At 45.2% G+C, this 19948-nt stretch overlaps 1 protein-coding gene across 6 annotated transcripts in view; it reads left to right on the top strand.

The window, feature by feature from the left end:
• Positions 1-19948, top strand: part of LOC119391221 (ankyrin repeat and KH domain-containing protein 1) — a 204064-nt gene that overhangs the window by 70915 nt on the left and 113201 nt on the right. For 5 of the 6 annotated variants that reach the window (XM_049414348.1, XM_049414346.1, XM_049414353.1 and 2 more), the window contains exons 13-15: positions 1364-1450; positions 6183-6416; positions 12180-12426. In XM_049414348.1, the coding sequence (XP_049270305.1) occupies positions 1364-1450; positions 6183-6416; positions 12180-12426 (568 nt within the window). The remainder of the gene's footprint in view (positions 1-1363; positions 1451-6182; positions 6417-12179; positions 12427-19948) is intronic. The other variant, XM_037658948.2, reaches the window with a different exon arrangement.

Below are 19948 nucleotides of genomic sequence, written 5' to 3'. Positions count from 1 at the left end.
ATTGTCATTTTTAAAAAACGTATTTTTGTGCCACTTTTTGGTCCGAAAGACAACCAGTCTGCCCCCTGAAGTGACAGTGGCAATGGTGCTGAGCTGCTTATGGTGGTTTTCCCAAAACTATTGCCATTAATAGCCACCAGGGCATTGCAGGAAGCTTGCTGCTAGTTTGTGTGCATAGCTGAGAAACAAGTGTATTTCCACACTTTTGTTTCAATAATTACATAGGCCGACTAAGCTAAGTTATATGGTCTATTTTTTTTCCTTGTTAAGGGTGTGGACTTTATAGAGCATGGCTTCTAACAGTACTCAAATACAGCCGCGCCTGGTTGTTTTGACCCTTGTTAAGTGACTAACTTATGGACAACTTTTGTGGCCGCTAAACTCAAGTGCGTTAACGTATTTTCAATATGAAAATTGTGGTGCATACAATGGACTCTGCATAAATGTGCAAGTATGAAGGAACCCGTTTGTTTTCGTCTCATTGATATGGACCGCATCGGTGTGAACGGGGGGGGGGTCCTCGAAATTTAAAGGAAGCCTAAATGCACGTGCGCATTGGTGGGGCAACGTTACTAGCATACCGACCGCTTCAAGCCTCACAGTTTGTCCTGTCAAGTGGCACAACCTATGTATATGCATGCAGTATACATACGAGATAGTGCATTACTATATAAGTGTATGGAAGTAAAATGAGGCCATATAGAAAGTGTAAACATGGCACTGGCACTGTTAACAAGTTGGACCAATTTGGAAATCTCTTAGCTTCCTTTTGGCGGTTCAATGCCTTGGTGCTGTTGACTGCACATTTTCACTGGGTGAATTAAATAGGGTATCGAGAGGTGTCAAAATAAAGTGTTCAGGGTGGCTGTGCATTTGCTAGACTTCCACATTAAATTCTGTGCATTAGCGTAGCTTTTTTTTGCTCTTATCTCTCTAATGAAGAGAGAGAAGACCTAAGGAATAAGTGCTGCCCTTGGGTAAACTTTGCCAGGCCTCTTCAAGTGGGGCTCTTTATAGGCGGGCTCAGCTGTAGTCTGAGATGCATTGAAGTGAATGTGTGTGCATGGCAGATATATTTTGTTTGCTGTGGCTGCGATGCATGTGAGCAATGTTGCATGGTCTTGCACGTCTTTGCCATGGTGTCCTTTATTGCTGAGCAAGAAAGCACACCATGTAAGCAAGGTACCTTTGAAACTGCTGCTGGGAGACAACTTTATAGCCGCGTTACCATCACAACTCTGTTACTCGGAGACGCTACAAACGGCACATGCGACCAACAGCAACTTTGTATCATGAGCTGATGTGCCTAGCACAGGAACACTGTCCTGGTATCAATTTCGCCTTGGTCTGTGCTTCACTCCAGGGTTCCGAGGACATGATGCCCAACGAAGATGGCGCCCCTGCATGTGCTTGCCAGGCGCACACCGCATTCAGCTGGCAGCAGGCAGAGGTTGGCGTTCTTGCGAGCCCTCTACCGATATATGTTCATGGCAGGCTGCGACTTTAAAAGCGAACTTGCCTCACTCACTGCATCACACACTTATACTCACCAGAATGAAAGCTTCAAATAACATTCTGCCATGAAACTAACCCTCGTTCCATCACTGCTGCTACCAATGGTCGGCTAATTTGGATCTTGGTCGCCTGGTTCACAACTTGTGCCCTCGTCTGAAGTCTGTTTACTGCTTACTCCACTAACTTATGCAGGCTATGAAGCTGTTGCGGTCTCCACTATGTCATAAGACTATTGATGACGTTGAGCACATTCAAAAGGATTGGTTGCTTCAGGAGACAAAGTGTGAGCTTGTCTGCGCACACATAGAAAAGAGATGAGGAAAGGAAAAGGAAACAGCTTAAGCCAAGACTGACACCTTTATGAATATAATGTTGTTCTATAGCACAGGTAACACGTGACTGAGGAAATCAAATAGCGGCACTTGTGTTGCTTCCATTTAGCCTATATTTGTTCTGTAGGGATGTGTGAATAGGAGGTTTGAGGCCCAACCAAATGGGAATCAAATAGCGCCAGGAGTGAATTCCATAGAACACAAATTTCATATCAACAGTCATTCACACGTTTATTATTCAACATCATGTGTATGGTACTACAGTAAATGCTTGTTAATTTGGATTTCATGGGACCAGAGAAAATGTATGAATTAACGGAGTGCCATATTATCGAAAGTATCAAGAAAACAATAAACAAATGTCTGTTACATTAATACACTTTCAGTTTCTTGATGAATACGTAAATCCTGTACTTATTTTGCATAAGGGCAGTGTAAAAGCCGCAATTTTTGTCGTCCTGCGACGTTGTTCTCAATGCAACCATAACGCCAGACTCTGTGTTTAATTAGCCTGAAACATGCTCTGCACCCCTAGCTCATCACGTACCGCTACCACCACCAATCGCACGTGGCGATAGTTCTTTCGCAGGTAAAATGGCCGGCAACTGAAAGCTCTTCATCTTCAGCAGCTTCCGCCATGTTTGAGTTCTGTGACATTGCATGTGCATTACATCAAGTTAAAACGAAGCTACCGAGTGCTGGACCCGCATGTGGACAAAACTGTGGTCACTAACTGGTCAAGGATAGCAATGCGGGCTGCACCGCCTCGTTTTGGTTGTCAGCGAACGCCGTCTTTCACCCGCTTGCATCACACCCGTGCAGCGCTTCGCGCTCAGCGAACTTCGAGGATCATCCGAATTAACTGGGTTGCGGCCAAATGTTACCAGATTAACGAGAGTTTGATGCCATTGAACAATGCATATACTGGCCGGTACTAGGGAACACATCCGAATTTTCCGAATTAATGAGGGTCGAATTAACAAGCTTTTACTGTATTAGAGAAGTTGGCAAGTTCCTGTCGTTACATTGCATGCCATGAAGTGCTTGAGAAGTTCAAGAGGAGTTCTCAAAACAAACAGGCAGCTAGTTGGCATACCCAGAATTCTTTAGAGGGTGCAAATGACAGCAGTTCAGAGGATGGTCTGGCACCTCGAGTGATACATTAACATGCTGCACTGTACATTCCGTCTTTAATTTTATATCTTTTGTCATGAGGATAGAGGTTATCATAGTTTTGCTTTAATTTTATGCGTGATTTTGCACACTAGAGGTTATGAAGATTTTTATTCGAAGTTATGATTACGGGCTATTCAATTCGAAGACCAGTCATATAGGACACCTTGAGACTCATTAATCGAAATTTTGGAACATTCACGCTCCCCTAGTCATTTGCGCTGAATTGTAAATTTAGCCTACGAGCCTGTCTTGTCATGATATCTCTGTAGATTCCTTTGGTAGACACCCATAGTCCCACTTTTGTTAAGCTTCTTTTCCAAACGCTTATTATGGAAATTCACAGCTTCATAACTTCGCAGAAGCTTTGCTTTCCCAGTTTTTGTTTCGTTGTGTCCTTGTACTTATGTTATCGGTAGCTTTGTAAATTGATGGAATAGTGCATAGAACTAAGAATTGTCGCTCCACTGTTCAACTTACGGCAAATACTGGGAGTGCTTACCAAGTGGAGAAGGCACCAGGGTCCTTGTTCCTGTTGCCTTTGTATGGTGCTGTTTAGCCCGAAAAGCCAGGATCAGCTGGATTGACACGGTGCTGTGAATAGTCAGAAATATTTGCCCTGCAAGCACTATCAGTAGAAGGCACTGAAAATCTGATCTATTTTGTAATTACAAAACTCACTTGGGAGATGGGGGGAAAAAGGGGGGGGGGGATGTTATGTACAAACAAGGCAGCAAGGCAGTTCTTATGCTGCCAGGTGGATCTGATATTTGCATTTAAGAAAAATTATTGTACTTTATTCATGCCCACGAAGTGCATACTTTTGTCCATCTACTGTTTGGAATAACTCGTTAACCTTAACAACAAATTTGCAGCTTTGAGTTGGGAGGAAGCACCTTTGTTCAAACATGTTTGATGATATCAGGCAGTCCTCAAACATTACACTGGTTAGCCTGTAAAATATAAAAGTTGCAGCAATTCCACAGTTCAGCCACTAAAGCTTGCTCTCCGTGGGCGCCGTAGTATCTCAGTTGGCACACAAAGGACAGGCTTGCGACCAAGCTCGGAATGTGCAATCATCTGATGTGCTAAGACTGCATCCTTTGTTGGGGCTATCTACAGTGAGTGTATTTCTACGAAAATATATTCATATTCACCATCAACGATATGCAGACTACTATTTAAAAAAAAAAATTAAAACTTGCATATAAATTATTTCTTCATAGTTTGGTTAGATAATGGGCATTTAACGAGGGTAACTGGGGGATCGGATTTGTCAGCTCTCCCAACTGGCCCAGTTGGAAGTCATAATAATATATTAAGTGACCAATAAATAGCGTCCTACTTGTGTACACAAAACTTACTGACAGCAACGTGCAAAGTAGTTGTGAACCAGTTGGCAGCAATTATAGACCAGAATTTGCAACATTTTAGGTGGCAGCTTTTCGTTTCTTGCTATGGCAAATGGCAAGAGACTCGCTGTTATCACATGCTTGACACTAATGCTCGCCATGTCGAGATTCTGTTGTGGGCTGTCCTGTCATCAAACCTGCAGTGCCTGCTCGGGCTGTGCGAGCAGTTGGCAACTGGGCTTGAGATTAAAGGCACACTTGCTCTCTTTGTGTAAGTAGAAGAGCAAAAAAAAAAGGAATAAAAAAGAAACACGCACACTTATTTGGTCTATTGATAGATGCTAGCTAAAATAAGAATCTTTGCAAGTGCCAGAATGATAGATTTTTGGTTAATAACGTGGAAATGTCTATTGGCAGTTACTACTAGATGGGAAAATAAAGTATGTTTAACGATTTTGATAATTGGCCAATACATAGCAGAATTGCTAACACACACGTAATTTATTACCAACAGCTCGATTTCTTCTTTCGGTAAAACCCATAATTTGTGCACAAAAAAGTCGCACAGCGTGTTGTCCACTATCAAAAATGGAAGGGCTCAAGGTATGGAATTGCGATAGGGTCATCTGCTTAAAAGCTAGTACTTCCTGTACTGTGGTGTTGTGCATCCTTACACTCAGCATCCAGTTCAAAGCATCCTTATGCTCATCCTCCAGAGTGGCTCAGGTTATTTCACCGGGTGATCAATTTCCTGATACTGGCAGGTTTTGAGCTTGTAGAACATCCAAAATATTGGCAAATTGTTAGCTCACACACAGTTTTCATGTTTAAATGCAACTTTCCAAGTAGCTTTCTACCGTTGTACTGGCATATCAAAATTAATCTGGATGTGTGGCATTGACTCCATAAAGCATGTCATCAAGGTACATTAACATTTAATACCATTAACCTTATCCCTGTGGGAAAGGTGCAAGTTACTGCATGGTTTTGAGTAAAGTAGCTGACTGCATGTTTTTGAGTTAAGCACCGCTCCAGGGAGTGTCATGCAAACCTAGCAGCCAGCTCCGAGATGTGTGTTTTTTTGTTTGATGCATGGTATGCATGCCTCTGTTGTCTTGTTGCTGTTTGCAGTTGTGTAAATGACGCCATTTGTACTAGGAGATTTGATAGCCGTTTTTTTTTTTCTTCTTTGCTCTCTTGTGTATGTGTGTGGAAATGTGCTTGTGCTTTATATGCATGTAAGAAATCATTTGCCTGACCATACCGATTTAGCACGAAACAAACGTGTGAAACACACTGTACAGTGCATTGTATTCTGAATCTTCCGGTATAGATAACGCACCTCAGAATCACACTGTTGCATCAAGGTGATGTATTGGCAACCAAGTTAATTTTTTTTAGCTTGCTTGAGATAGCTTGCAGGTGTTGCTAGTTAGTAGCAACCATTTTACTGCAGATTTTGACATCTATGAGATAGCAAAGTTGGTTGGTTCTGCTCACTTCTGCCGAAATTTGCGCAGGTGTTGAATCATTTGGTCTGGTTTTATTTTTCCTGTAACTGGCTTTCGACAACAGCTTAGTTGCTCCTCAAAGAAGGTGAAATCTTGCAAGCTTTTTTTTTTTTTTTTTGAGTGTGCTACAGGTCTGTGTGTGTGTGTGTGTGTGTGTGTGTGTGACTGAGCATGCCTCGAGGTTATAGTAGCAGGAGGGCTCTGTGCCAGTGTTTGCCTCCCTTCTCGGGATGGGTCATAATGGGGTGGAGACGAGCAGTGGGCTGCATGTCTGTTGTCCGTGTGGGCCGTGCGTGCAGGAAAAGGCTCATGCCCAGATCGTGCTGTCTGCCCAACACCACCAGCACCTGGCTGCGGCTGCATCGACGGAGGATGTGGTGGAAGAGCTGAACCTGCGCAATGCTGCCCTCTCCTCCTCTTCAGCGGTCGCACCCCCTTCCTCGACCGGTGCAGAGATCACTGCCCTGCCCTCCTCCTCATCCGCTACAGCGCCTACACTACTACCTGCTGCTGCCAAGAGGCATCTTGACAAGGCAAGTGATGCATGACTTTGAGGCACTGTGTGGCTTAGGCAGCACAGTGGCCATGCACTCAGTCATCGTTCTCTACAGGGACACTAAAGGTAATAACTGATGGATCAAGTTCTTCGCTAAGCTATGCCAAGAAATTTGGAAGGCAGCAGAATGGCCAGTAGGCTGGAAGGCATCTCTGTCAATCCCGCTGCACAAAAGAAATCGTCCTGAAATAATGATCGGACTGTGGAACCATTGCCTTAAACGTGAAGAGGATGAGCTTTCTGAAAGCGATGCGCATTGCATTCATCTATGCGATGCTCATGGTAGTCCTGTGTGACAAGGCGTGGCATATTTAGGTTTTCGCCTAATAAAAGCGTGCATAAGGCTTGCTGTCAGAACATCGAATTCTACTCGATGGCCTCGACGCTCAACTCTGCAACAGCGAGGTGTTTTCGTTTCTACAAAGCGACGCGCACTTAAAAGCGGTCTCACACGGTACAGCAGCGATCAAGTTAAGAGCGGCAGCGCGGCGCATTGGGTGTCGCCTATTAAAGGCGTGCAGTGTTCTTGTAATAGCGTTAAGCCACACGCGCAGCCTAGCAGATAGCTGCAGACGTTTACTGTGGCAGGGAATCGTCGGCGATAAGTCATAATGTAGTGTTCATTGGCGGTCGCCACCTCGCCTTTGCTCTTTTCTGATGCTCATCCGTGAAGGCATCAGCGCGCAGTCACATGGAAGTTGGATCCGGTGATTGACCGGTGTCTGCAGTAACCAAAAAGACGAAAGACTTCTCGTGGCACATTATGGCATCGACGAGTTGAGGGGCGCACTTAACTTTTATGCAACAAAAAGTTATCCAGCGGTTATCGCTTCTTGCATTTACGGCTGCGTTCTGAGGCACACATAAGAGGTCGTAGCTGTAGAGAACGGCGTCACAAAACGTTGCCGCGCGAAGTTCGCTTGCCAGGATTCATGCTGCCTCCTTTTTTTTTTTCCTCGTCGCCATTCTGCCCCGGCAGAAATGCCTGTAAAGTGAGCTACCTTGCTTGTGGCGTCCGAAACCTGCGTGCGGCGCTCGCTGAGATAAAACATCTTCGTTGCGATTGAACTGGGGCGGGGCACACGCAACGGGCGCCTTTCTTATGCTTTAGAAGGCCTGTTTTGATTTTTTTTTTCACTTCGTATTTTCCATATTTTTACCGCGACAGTGTCTGAAGCATTCATTGTAAAAGTAGCACGCTTCAAAAAATGTTCATTACATGTGGATGCAGTTTCAATGGGAAACATGGGAAAATGGTAAATGCACCGAAATATGGTCATTATAACCAATAGATCGTACTCGTTACAAGTGGATTTGACTGTGTTAGAATTTACTACTGAGAGTATTTCGAAGAACTAGAGAGAGTATGATGGCAACAAAGCAAGCACATTCCAGGAAAGGGAGCAGTACGAGAGAACTCTTTGCAAATGTGATATGGTTGATGGAAACCTGCAAGAAATACTAGAAGCCTTTGTATTTTTGCTTCATCAATTATAGCAAGAATTTTTATTCCGTTTACCACTCCAGGCTCTGTGCCCACAATGGGAAGAAGGGTATTCCTGAACACCTAATAATTGTAAGGCACTTCTAAACAGGACAAGAAGCATGTATTTAAGACAAATATTCGTCATGCAGATTGGTTGAAGGCTTAACCCTTTCGGCCCTGGCGGTGTCAATTGACACCATCACACAAAACTTGCCCTAGCACCTTGGAAATGAAACCAAGACTGTCGATTCTTGGGGGAATACTTCTTCAATCATCCCCACTGCGATTGACATCAAAATTGTGACATGCTTGCGGAGCTGGGAGCCGCAAAGAAGAAGAAGCTTGACCGAAGTCATGGGTGACGGCGAGGCGGGTCAGCTGAGGCGAGTAAGCGCCATTTTCGGATCGACGTACCGAAGCTGTTTCAATGAGTATCACACTGAAAAATGAGACGTGGTTCACATATTGTGTACTCTAGTGATTAGCAGGAAAAAAGATGCAATTTTTCTCATTTCGCAACCGCTGAGCCCTGATGACCTAATTTGACGTCATGTCTGTAAATCCATTAATACTTGCACCACTGGCTCAGTTTTTCGTTTTTGGTCTTCTGACGTCATAACTATTAGGAAAACACGCATAAAAAGATTCCCTGAACAAAATAAAAAATCCAGGGCTGAAAGGGTTAAAAAGGAGTTGGGCAAGGCAGTGTTCTTTGACCATTCTTTTTTAACATGTACACAGAATATGTACTCGACAATCGGAACCTCGAAAACTGGGATATTGGAGTGAAAATTGTTGGAACCAAGGTAACCAACTTCCAGTATGCAGAAATGCAACAGTAGTAGTAGTAGTAAATATTGGTGATAGGAGAGATCACTCCTGAGTTTTTTTTTGGAGCAAGAGTAACGAAACTTTCTTATTTTAGTCATGTAATACGAACTAAAGTGGAAGACAAGGCCGGCCATACATCATATGTTTTCTCGAGGTCTGAAGGAGCTCGAAGAACCTGCAATAAATAGGTCTCAGTGGCATCTAAAGCTTCAGTGTAACCATGTAGCACAGAAAATGTGGCCCCAGTGGGGACATACTCGTGCTAGCATCTACAGTGGACTCTCATTAAACAGAACCTGAAGGGACCAGGAAAATATGTTCCATTTAACCGAAGTTCTGTTTACCGAGAGATAGAATACAAGTATGAACCCAATCATATCAGAGGCAGCTGTTTTGTTCAAGAGATTTCAGTTTACTGAGAGTCTACTGCATTTGATTTTTAAAGAAAATATTGTCACATAGTTTTTGATGTTAGCCTTAATGGTCCACTAACTCGAATCACAGTGTTGATTTCCTCTGATTGACAGCTATCAATCTAAAAATTGGGGGACCCTTAAGCTTCGCCTTTAAGAGTTGAACGCAATAGCGAAATCCGGCCCCTGGTGAAATCAGCCAGGGGCCGGATAGCGAAATCAATAGCGAAATCAGCCCCTTCAACCACTAAGTGCATACTTATTAATGTGTATTGTTACACACACACGCACAGACACACACACGCACGCGCGCGAGAATGCTACCTACAGGTTTTTGAACTAAAGCAAGAGTCGCATGGCCTCCAAGATACACGCCGCGCGCTTGCCATTTCGGACGCCATGAAGAGTCTCACAATGCCTCACAGATGGCAGCACGTTATCTAGCGTTTGCTGTTTGCTTGATCAACGCCTCCTCTGGAAAGGCGGCATTGGCTTGATATGTTTTCCACTAGATGGACATAGTTGTCCATTTTTAGAGCTGTTTGAAAGTTCGTGTGTGTTTTTAGCGGCGATGGCTGCACTATCCCGGCCTTTTTCGACGTAGTTTGATGGCCTCCCAAATGCGCCTACAAATCACCGAATGGGCTCGTTTTCGTCGTGACACCTGTCGAACAAAATTCGTCAAGGAGACTCCTTCCACTACATGGCATTTATGTAGCGTTTTTTTCCGAAGCAGCTGCAAGTAACATCGTGGCTTTGTCAATAAAGAAAAAAAAAACATTGTGGCTTTGTGGTAGGACACCTGCTTGCCACGCGAACGGCCCGGGTTCGATCCTCAATGGGACCGAAAACTTTATTCTTTATTTTATTTGCTTCTTTCTCGATTTTTCGCTCACAACCAACGGTCCCGACGCCGACGGCGGAATTTCTGCGACACGAGCTCTCTAACGCTATCGCGTTAAAAGGCAATGCTTTTGGGAACTGGAAGTGCTAGATTAAATAGTGGGAGCTGGAAATACGTCATGGCTGCCATATTTAAAAGGCCAGTGAACAACCCCGCAGTCCAAAATGTATGATGAGGCAACAACTGTGCACTTGTACGATCATGCTGCCGCAAGAATTTTGCGAATAAGTGCTGTAATAAGGAAGTTACAGGGTATAGAACAACCCGCTTCGGCTGGTTGAGGTTTCTCGCTCGGCCTTCCCAGCCTTCTCGGTAGCCAAGAGGGGTAGGAGTAGCCCACTGTCGTGGCTATGCCCACTACGGCAACGTGACAGAACGTCAGCGATTACATCATCAGCATGCAGCCAACGACTGAGCAAGGCTTCCTCCTCGTGTCGCTCATGTCATAGCGGTGCGGTGAAGAAATGCGTGGTTAAAACCGCATCATCGCAAGGCCATGGCACCGTTTCGTAGTGCAGAGGACCTATTGATGAAGTCGGTGCAACACAGTGTTGCCCATGGGTAAGACTACGTCACTTTGCATACGAGGTGGATCGGACAGGCGCTTGAGAGGGGCGCGGGAATTGATTTTCGAAATGAAGCGTCTGCGCGACGCACAGCCCTGTAATATTAGCAAAATGTGGTCACCGCGGCTGTGTGCACAAATTGGCGAGCTTGTTTGGAAGATGTAAAAAAAAAGTCAGTGCTTGTTTACTGGTCCTTTAAGCTCTTGAAATTGATGTGGCTGATCAAACAAAGCTTTGTCGCCTGCGTACTCATTTCACTAGTCACGTTAATCTGTCGGGGTTTGCAAAGGATTACATTCGGCCTGCCCTTCGATTTCATGATTTAGGGGAGCTCACAAAATGCAGGCGATTCCCACTACCAACCGATCATACCCCACTATTTATTTCCTAGTAAAATGAGTAAACCTTGATACGATTTCAGGGTACCTTCTCGTGAAACGTCTTCCTTGAAGACCTTCCTAGTCAGCTTGAGCAGTTTGCAGCGCTGTAGGAAGGCATTGTTTCAAAATAAGGAAAAGAAACCCTGGCCCGCCAACAGCAAACGAGTGGTCGCGCCGTGCTCGAAGGGCCATCCAGCTCTCCCCTAGTGGTGATCAGTGGATCAGCTCCCCCTAGTGGGATCAGCAGCCGTCAGCACTCCCAAGTTACGAGGAAAGGAAACCACACAACATTGAAGCGAGGTGATGTAATGCACTGGGCGGGGCACCTTGACCGGCTCTGCCCTTTTCTTCGGAATGAAGTCAGTTGAGAGGGAATGCGTCAGGTAAATATAGCAATTGCTATATCTGCGGTCCTACTTTAGCTTTTCGAAAAATTCTTTCAGCTGTATATTCCTGAGGGGCGTCCAACTCATTCCAAGTTGTTTTTCACACCAAGCGCGAGAAGTGGTTCATGACCCCTTTGAGTGAAGTGGGAGGTTTGCATTCAAACCTCTTTATTATGAGATTATCAGACAAGAAAGATACGTCTATCGCACTGATATTGGTGAGACAAATTTTATTTTTGTTATACCAGATGATTCGCTATTATTCGTGTTTTTATCAAATTTGTAATACGGGTGAAGAAAATAGAGGCTTTAATGTGATCTGTGTAGCTTACCTTCTCGATTATGCTTTCAGTTCAGTTATTTTGTTGACTTCAGGCGATAAACATACGCGCCTCCTTAGGATTTAGGGCGAAAAAAAAAAAGTAAGATTACCATGAGACTGTGTGTATAGGGTGAGCGAGAATATGGCAATGACCAGTACGCTGGAAGTATTCGTGCTGCTGGGAAAATAAGTGTTGACTCGGTTGAAATGCTTTGGGACAAAGGTTCTACAGTGGAACAAGTAACTGCGGGAGCATCTACTGACAGTAGGATGGTTTCCGATGTTTTCACATTGATCTAGTTACTGTGTGAGTGGGCTGTTGTGCACTGGCACCTTGAAGAAATTTTCTTCTGGTTGTAAGGAAGGCAGTATGATCATAATGTTAGGGTTCATTTATTGGGACTGATACTGTACTAATCCTGATTGTGATGGTCATAATTTGCTTTCTCTAGGCCAAGGCAAGTGGTGGCAAGCAGCAGTTACCTCTGGCTGCCGCTGCGGGGGCCGTCCCGTGTGCCAAGGATGCCTGCAGTGGTATGGTGTGTGCGGCAGCAGCAGGAGCAGCGGCAGCCGTGGCGAGCAGCTGTGGTGGGGCCTCCCTTCTGGGTTCTTTTGGGGCAGCACCCCCACAGGCTGAGGGACTAATGGTGGCCGCTCCTGCACGCACGCTACACGAGGCCTTGGGCGAGATTGTCACTGGTGAGTGAGTGGCTGTATGTCTTACTACAGTTGTAGCATTTCCTTGAAAATCTCATGTAAAAGTATAGCACTGTACTGTGCATTTACAGTAAAACCTCGTTAACACATACCGGTTTTACATTCAGTGCCTAAAGGGACTGACAAGTGGCCAGAACGTGCAATTAAAATGAAAAGACCGTTAAATATAGTGACAGATTCCAGCATCCTTTTCGCGTTGTGAGTAGGATTTATATTTTTAAATCGTGTTTAAAAGTAACAAGAAACTGGTATGTCGCGTAGCCTAGCGGAAGAGCCTTGAAGCTGGATTAGGGAGTCGATCACTTTGCTGTACGTAGTCACGTAGTCCGATGCTCTCATGTGCGCCATAATTAGTCCTGAAAATTGGTGTATGTATATTATTATCCATCCCCGTTCTATTTTGTGCTGTCTATGAGGTAAAAGGAGTTGCACGGTGAGAAGCGGCACTGCGTTCGCGGTAGCCAGTGGAACATTAGAGCCGCAATCACTTTGTTGCAGTTGCATTTTGATTAATGATGTGATGTGTGACTCTAAATTTTGTGGAACTGATTGTGTGAAAGTACCCTGCCTGGCCCTCACATTTGTTGCCATTCCCTCTACCTGTGTTGCGTATGGTAATTGTTTTGCTAGGTCATTGTGGTATCTGGAATAATCTTCAACAACATGATGAGGGGGAGGAAAAAAGTGCAAGGACAAAAACTAATAAGATGGTTGCACGTCTAATGGGCCTGCTGTTAGGTTTGCGGCTTTGCGTGGGTAGTTTTATGAAAGTGCTTGTGTGCGTAGTAATTTGTGATGGTATTATTGACATTTTTAATGCACTGTCTGTGGGAAGTTTGCCGGAACATGTACTAATCCAACATAAATCTTCGGATGTTGCAAAATTGGGGGAAGCATAATTGGGTTCCACTTTACTCTATCAAATCATCTATCAAACTATGTTGCAATCTCCTTGGAGTTTGATATGTTTGGGTTTGACTGTGGATGGTGGTAGCAAGGTTTGACTTTCTACAGTCTCATGACTGGCTCTGAGAACATTTTTTTTGTGAGAGGGTAGCAGCTAAGAATTTGCTGGTAGACGTCATCCAGCTGATGCTGAGCACATGAGGGCTGTTGGCCTCGTGGAGTAGAAAGTGATGGCAAAAACTTTCAAGTCTGACATGCCAACAATGTAGCTTCAAGTTTTTGGCATTCTTAAGTTCTTTACACCTGGCCTTTGCTTCGGTGCTCTGGCAACAGGCTGGTTATGCTGCTTGTTTGAGCAAACATTAAAAAGCCCGCATGGTCATGTTCGATTATATGTGACCCAGTTTGCAACACCCTAAGTTTAACAATTTAGTTCAGTCTCAAGAGATCTGTTAGACAGCACATTAAAACATTGATTATACAAAACCAGATTATGCATGTCCCATTTACAGTAAAATCTCGTTACTACGAACATCAGATTAACGGAATTTTCAGATTAACGATATTTTTTTTGAAATCCCCGCCAAAATGCCTATATTGCCAGCTTACACTATCATCATCTGCAGCAGATGTGCGCCGAGAAACCCGCTTCAACGAGTGCAGCCCCAGCAGCGTTGACATCAACACGAGCGTCACCAACCGGTCAAACTGGTCAAACCAAATCAAACAACGTTGTAGGCTTAGTCCCGCTGTTGCCGCTGTTCTCACCACGTTTCCAGTTGCTATCGTTTGGAGCTGCGAAGTTGAGATCGTGTTGTGCGGTCGCTTTTCTGGCAATGAGTTCTCCTGGCCCCAGCATTAAAAAGAAGCGACGCCAGTTTTCGCTCAAGGAAAAAGTGGACATTCTGATGGAGCTGAATGCTGGAAAAAAGCAAGTGGACACATGCAGGGAGCGTGATATCACGCCATCTACAGTGGCAACGATACTGAAGGATCGGGATAAGATTGTGAAATTACATTGAGAATCACAGCTGGCTCCCTCAAGAAAACGCTTGCGGCTGGGCAACTATCAAACCGTCGACGACGCCGTCCTCACATGGTTTAAGGATGTCAGACAACACGGTGTGCCCTTATCAGGCCCTATTATTCCAAGAAAAGGCGCGACAGTTCGCGGTCGCTTTGGGCACCTCCGGCTTCGACGCAAGTGCCGGATGGCTCTATCGATTCCGGCAAAGGAATGGCATCATGTGGCAAGTCGCATGCGGGGAAAAAAAGGCGGCCGATGCTGAAAGTGTGATTGCTTGGTGGAACGAGCGCTTTCAGGAAATCGTCGAGTCGTTCAGTCCAGACGACGTTTTCAATGCCGATGAAACGGCGTGCTTTTATCAGCTGTTACCTGATAAGACAATGAACTTTAAAGGCGAAAAATGCAAGGGTGGAAAAAAAATGAGTCTTCGCGTGTCAGTGCTCTTCTGCTGCAACGCCACAGGCACGGAAAAACTCGACCCTCTTGTTATTGGCAAGTCTGCCAAGCCTCGCTGCTTGAAAAACGTCTCGTTGCCTTGCGACTGTCGGGCAAATAAGAAAGCGTGGATGACGCGGGAATGTTCACGCAGTGGCTGCTGCAGTTCGACAACACAGTGAAGAAGAAACAAAAGAAGGTTCTTCTAATCCTCGATAACTGCTCGGCACATATGGTGAACGTGCGTTTGAGCAATGTGCAGCTTGAATTTCTGCCCCCGAATTGTACGTCTTTGCTCCAACCTTTAGACCAGAGCAGAATAAAATGTGTGAAGGCCGAATTTCGGAAGCGACTTGTGCAGCGCCTTCTCATTAACATACGACTGAAACTGCCCACGGAGGTCAACATCTGTCAAGCCGCAGAAATGCTGACAGGGTCGTGGTGGAACGTCAAGGCAAGCACCATTAGCAACTGCTGGCAAAAGGCAGGTCTTCTCGAGACTTCACTTGCGCCGCAAGACTGTGAGCCTACGCCACAGGCTGCGATGATGAAGCGGAGCTCGACCCAGAGCTTTGGAATGAGCTTACTGAGAAGCTCCCGGTAGACGCTGCGGTAACCTTCGAGGATTACGTAGACAGTGACTGCGCAGCGGCTACGTCCGCAGAGCTCACCTGTGAAGAAATCGTGAGTAAAGTGTGTGAGCAAGATTGCTGTAGCAGTGACGAAGACGACGCTGGAGATGCAGAGTCTGGGACAACAGAAGAGACTATTTCCAGCTCGGATGTTGTGGTGTTCCTTGAGAAGACCCGATCGTACCTCGGGTGCTGCAAGGATGTTTACCGAAGACATCCTTAGGAAGGTTGCGGACGTGGAGGCATACATGCACCAGCGCCTGCTTTCTACTCGCCAGAAGAAGATAACTGACTTTTTTAAGCAGTAAATTGTTTCCACTCGGTGCCCAGTGTTTTAGTTCATTGTTTACGTCCCAACACGTGCGCCTCCTGCAAAGGTAAGTTATTTTCGCTGTTGTGTTACATTACCGACATCATTTTTCAGTACTACGATATTTCAGAATAACGAATTGAATTCGGCGGTCCCGCGAAGTTCGTTGTAACGAGATTCTACTGTAATATGTTCCCCCACAAAAACTGCGAATCCAGCCATGGGGCACAGCCAGTAAGTGTCTTAAGTTGTCGTTTAAGGTACGTGCACACTGGCGGGAAGCATGCCGCGGCGGCGTCCCGCCCGTCGGCGCCTCCGCGTGGCAAGCAGCAACACGCTGTCCACATTGCCGGCGCGAGAATCACGATACAAGAACGGGCATGTCGAGGAGCGTGCACCCGCCGGCTTGCTGCCGGCTCGCGATTTCTTCTAGAAAGACGGAGAGGAGCTGCGCGGGTGAGGAGAACATGGTCTGGTTGCTATGACGACAGCCCGTGTGAGAAGGAAGAGGAGGTAAAGCAGGCGCTGATTGGTGGTTTGCTTGCGCGGCAGCCGGCGGTAGCGGCGAAAATAGGTCCCCGAGCGATAGAGTCGGCGGGAGGAAGATTTTGACGCTCCGCGAGAGAGAGAGAGAAAAGCGGCATCGAGCGAGCGGTGAGCGGCAGGCGGGAGAGTGCCGCGCCGCCAGTGTGTTCGTACCCTTACAGAGTAGGGGAAAAGGAGAACATGCGGGCACCCTAGCCACCAGCTCAAACAGATCCTTAGCCGTGCTGTATTCTTTTTATTTCTCGTATTACTGCCAGTAGTCTTTGTGTTTTCTTGCTCAGTGCTTTTTTTTTGTTCATACTGAGTTCCTACCCGGACCCCTACCTGTCTTCTCTAAGCAGCACTGTTTCACTTAACGGTCAGCCATGTTTTTTCATTGCTTACCTAAGCAGAGTTCAGGCAGCTAACGAGCTAAATTGTTCACATATACGACATTCTGTGATACATTGGGAACCAGCAATGTTGCAGAAAGAAACAGTACTGATGCTTGTGGATGCGATTAAAGGAGTGCCGACACAAAATTTTTGAACTTCTGTGTTTTGCTTTTACTTTTAACTCTTTTGTTACTGTGCTCATCGATCATGGGCCACAGGTGACTTGAACGTGCCGAGGTAGAATTTCAAAATACCAGCGCTCCTATCAACTAGTTGCGCCATCTAACACATTCTGTCAGCACTAATGTTTGTTTCCTGCGTAGTTTTTTTCCCGAGTGGTGGCGATTTTTAACAGCAACTTAAAGATAGCAGTTCGCTTCGTTTGTTTGTGAAGATGACAGATGACCCTGTAGGGAGACCCTCTCACAAATGACGTTTTTTGCACAATTCTGTTGCATCTGTAAGCGATTTTTCTGCTGTTTATAGCAGAAGTGACTCTGGAGGATGATGTCAAATCATGGAAATATACCGTATTTACTCGAATCTAAGCCGATGTTTTTTTCGAAAAAACGATGTGCAAAAGTGGGGGGATCGGCTTAGATTCGAGTACAATGAATAGTTTTTTTTACTTTTCTGGTCTTGCGAATTTCGGGGGTCGGCTTAGAATCGGGGCCGGCCTAGATTCGAGTAAATACGGTAGTTTGAATGACAAAAACCCATAGAACGAGCCCTGATTGTAGTCAGTTGTTGATCAGTACGTTTTGTTTTCTGGCACATGGATTTTTTTATGCCAACTGAAATGTCGTGAGGATGTTAGCATTATTATTAGAGCTGTGCGAGTAGCAAAATTTTGGGTGCGAAGTGAATTGGAATATTGAAGTGTGAGTACGAATCGAATCAAATATTTTTTTAATATTTCTAGAATATTTTTCAAATACTTCGAAGCGAAACTGCAGAAAACAAGAGAGAGGATTCCTAAGCATGTTCTTATGAGATAGCAACATGAAAGTGTTTCTTTTCGCTAGGTTGATGAAGCACTGGCAGGGTGGTGTTTCATAGTTGTCTTATCAAGAATGAGGCAATGTAGAGGCCGAATTCTATTCATGTACATGATTTGGTGCAACCCAAGTGTTGCCAACAACACTTTACACGTCATAGGCAACGATGCCATTTCCTTGGCCTCTCCTCCTCTCTCATCTTCTGTGGAATCCCAACTGATGTGGCGGACAAGGGTGTGCTCCCTTCAAATCCGGAGTTCCAAATCTGCCTCGTAGACGTCGATATATAAGAACATCTAAAATTTTGGATGCTAAAAAGCTTCGGCTTCCGATTTTTCGGACTTCCTGCCCAAATTTCAGGTCCAAAAGAGCATTAATTGAGCCACCACCTGTGCCACATCGTGGCACCCCGGCAGTGACGGTGTCAGCCTACTATGTGACGTGCTGCACATAACTAGAAATGATCGGCTTCACACAGCAGCAAATGCTGTGTTGGCAGAGATTTTAGTACAGCAGCGCATCGTTTACGCGTGCACACACATCGGGGAAAGCTAGACGAGTAGGGGTGTGCGAATATTCGAAATTTCGAATATTTTTCGAATAGTGTTTGCTATTCGATTCGATTCGCACTGAAATTTTACTATTCGAACTATTCGAATTTCCCAAAGACAAATGCAGTCAACGTCCGGTTGAAAGTGACCCCTTCAGATTTTCAATATGCTTCACCTCATAACACTCTCGTATTGCGGCAAAGCCGCCTTTCAAGCTCCGTTACGGTCGAACTTAGCGAAGAGACGAAGTCCGGTTGGAAGTGGTCCCTAGATTTTCAATATGCTTCACCTCATCACATCCCCGTATTGCGGCAAAGCTGCCTTTCAAAGTCCGTTACGGTTGAACTTAGCCAAGAGACAGTCAACGTCCGTTTGGAAGTGGTCCCTAGATTTTCAATATGCTTCACCTCCTCACAACCCCGTATTGCGGCAAAGCTGCCTTTCAAAATCCGTTACGGTTGAACTTAGCCAAGAGACAGTCAACGTCCGTTTGGAAGTGGTCCCTAGATTTTCAATATGCTTCACCTCATCACACCCCCGTATTGCGGCAAAGCTGCCTTTCAAGCTCCGCTACGGTCGCAAATGTATTAACTCAAGAAAACGCTGGTTCCAATATGGAGATGAAAGATGTGGCAGAGTTGGGGGCTTAATTAATACTGTTTTGGACCTGACATTTGGGCAGGAAGTCTGAAAAATCGGACGCCGAAGCTTTTTAGCATCCAAAATTTCAGATGTTCTTATATATCGACGTCTACGAGGCAGATTTGGAACTCCGGATTTGAAGGGAGCACACCCTTGTCTGCCACATCAGTTGGCCTTCCACAGAAGTTGAAAGAGAAGGAGAGGCTGAGGAAATGGCATCTCTGCCTATCACGTGTAAAGTGTTGTCGGAAACACTTTGGTTGCACCAAATCATGTACATAAATACAATTCGGCCTCTACATTGCCTCATTCTTGATAAGAAAGACAACTATGAAATATGACCCCACCAGCGCTTCATCAACCTAGCGAAAAGAAACACTTTCATGTTGCTATCTCACAAGAACATACTTAGGGATTCTCTGCAACTTTTTCTGTAATTTCACTTCGAATTATTCGAAAAATGTTTGAGAAATATTCGAAAATTATTCGAAATTATTCGATTCGATTCGCACTCAATCTTTATTATTCGAATTCGCTTCGCACCCAAAATTTTGCTATTCGCACAGCTCTATAGACGAGTCGTCTGCTCTTCCGCCACAGCCTTTGTGTTCCGCGTCATGTGAGAAAGCCATAATTTTTTTCGTATTTTCCTGGTATCGACGCCACTCATCACGAGACACAAGTTTGCACTGGGCGGTTGGCACGTAGTTACGCGGGGTTTGTGGCAGGTACTGCATGTATTCACAAGAGCCTTGGTGCGCACCAAAATGCCTTGTACCGTAATTACTCGAATCTAGGCCGACCCCAATTCTAAGCTGACCCCCTAAAGTCCGAAGCCCGAAAAAAAAAAAAAAAAACTTACCTCGAATGTAGGCCGGGTAAAATTCACAAAGAGAAAACATTTATTGAAAATATGAAGATGAAACGGAGCAGTTGGTTCATCATCAAGATGCCGCACTCATTCCGAGTCATCGTCGCTGATCTCTTTGTCGCTGTCCTCAAACAGTGCGCAATCCTCGGTGCCATCAAGCGCATTTGATATGCCGCACTTCTTGAAAGAGCGCACGATCAAAGTTCCTGGGA

This window comes from Rhipicephalus sanguineus, chromosome 1 (assembly GCF_013339695.2).
Source record: "Rhipicephalus sanguineus isolate Rsan-2018 chromosome 1, BIME_Rsan_1.4, whole genome shotgun sequence".
Classification (NCBI taxonomy): Eukaryota; Metazoa; Arthropoda; class Arachnida; order Ixodida; family Ixodidae; genus Rhipicephalus; species Rhipicephalus sanguineus.
Note: the sequence above shows the minus strand (reverse complement) of the source record. Positions and strands in the feature narration are given on the sequence as shown.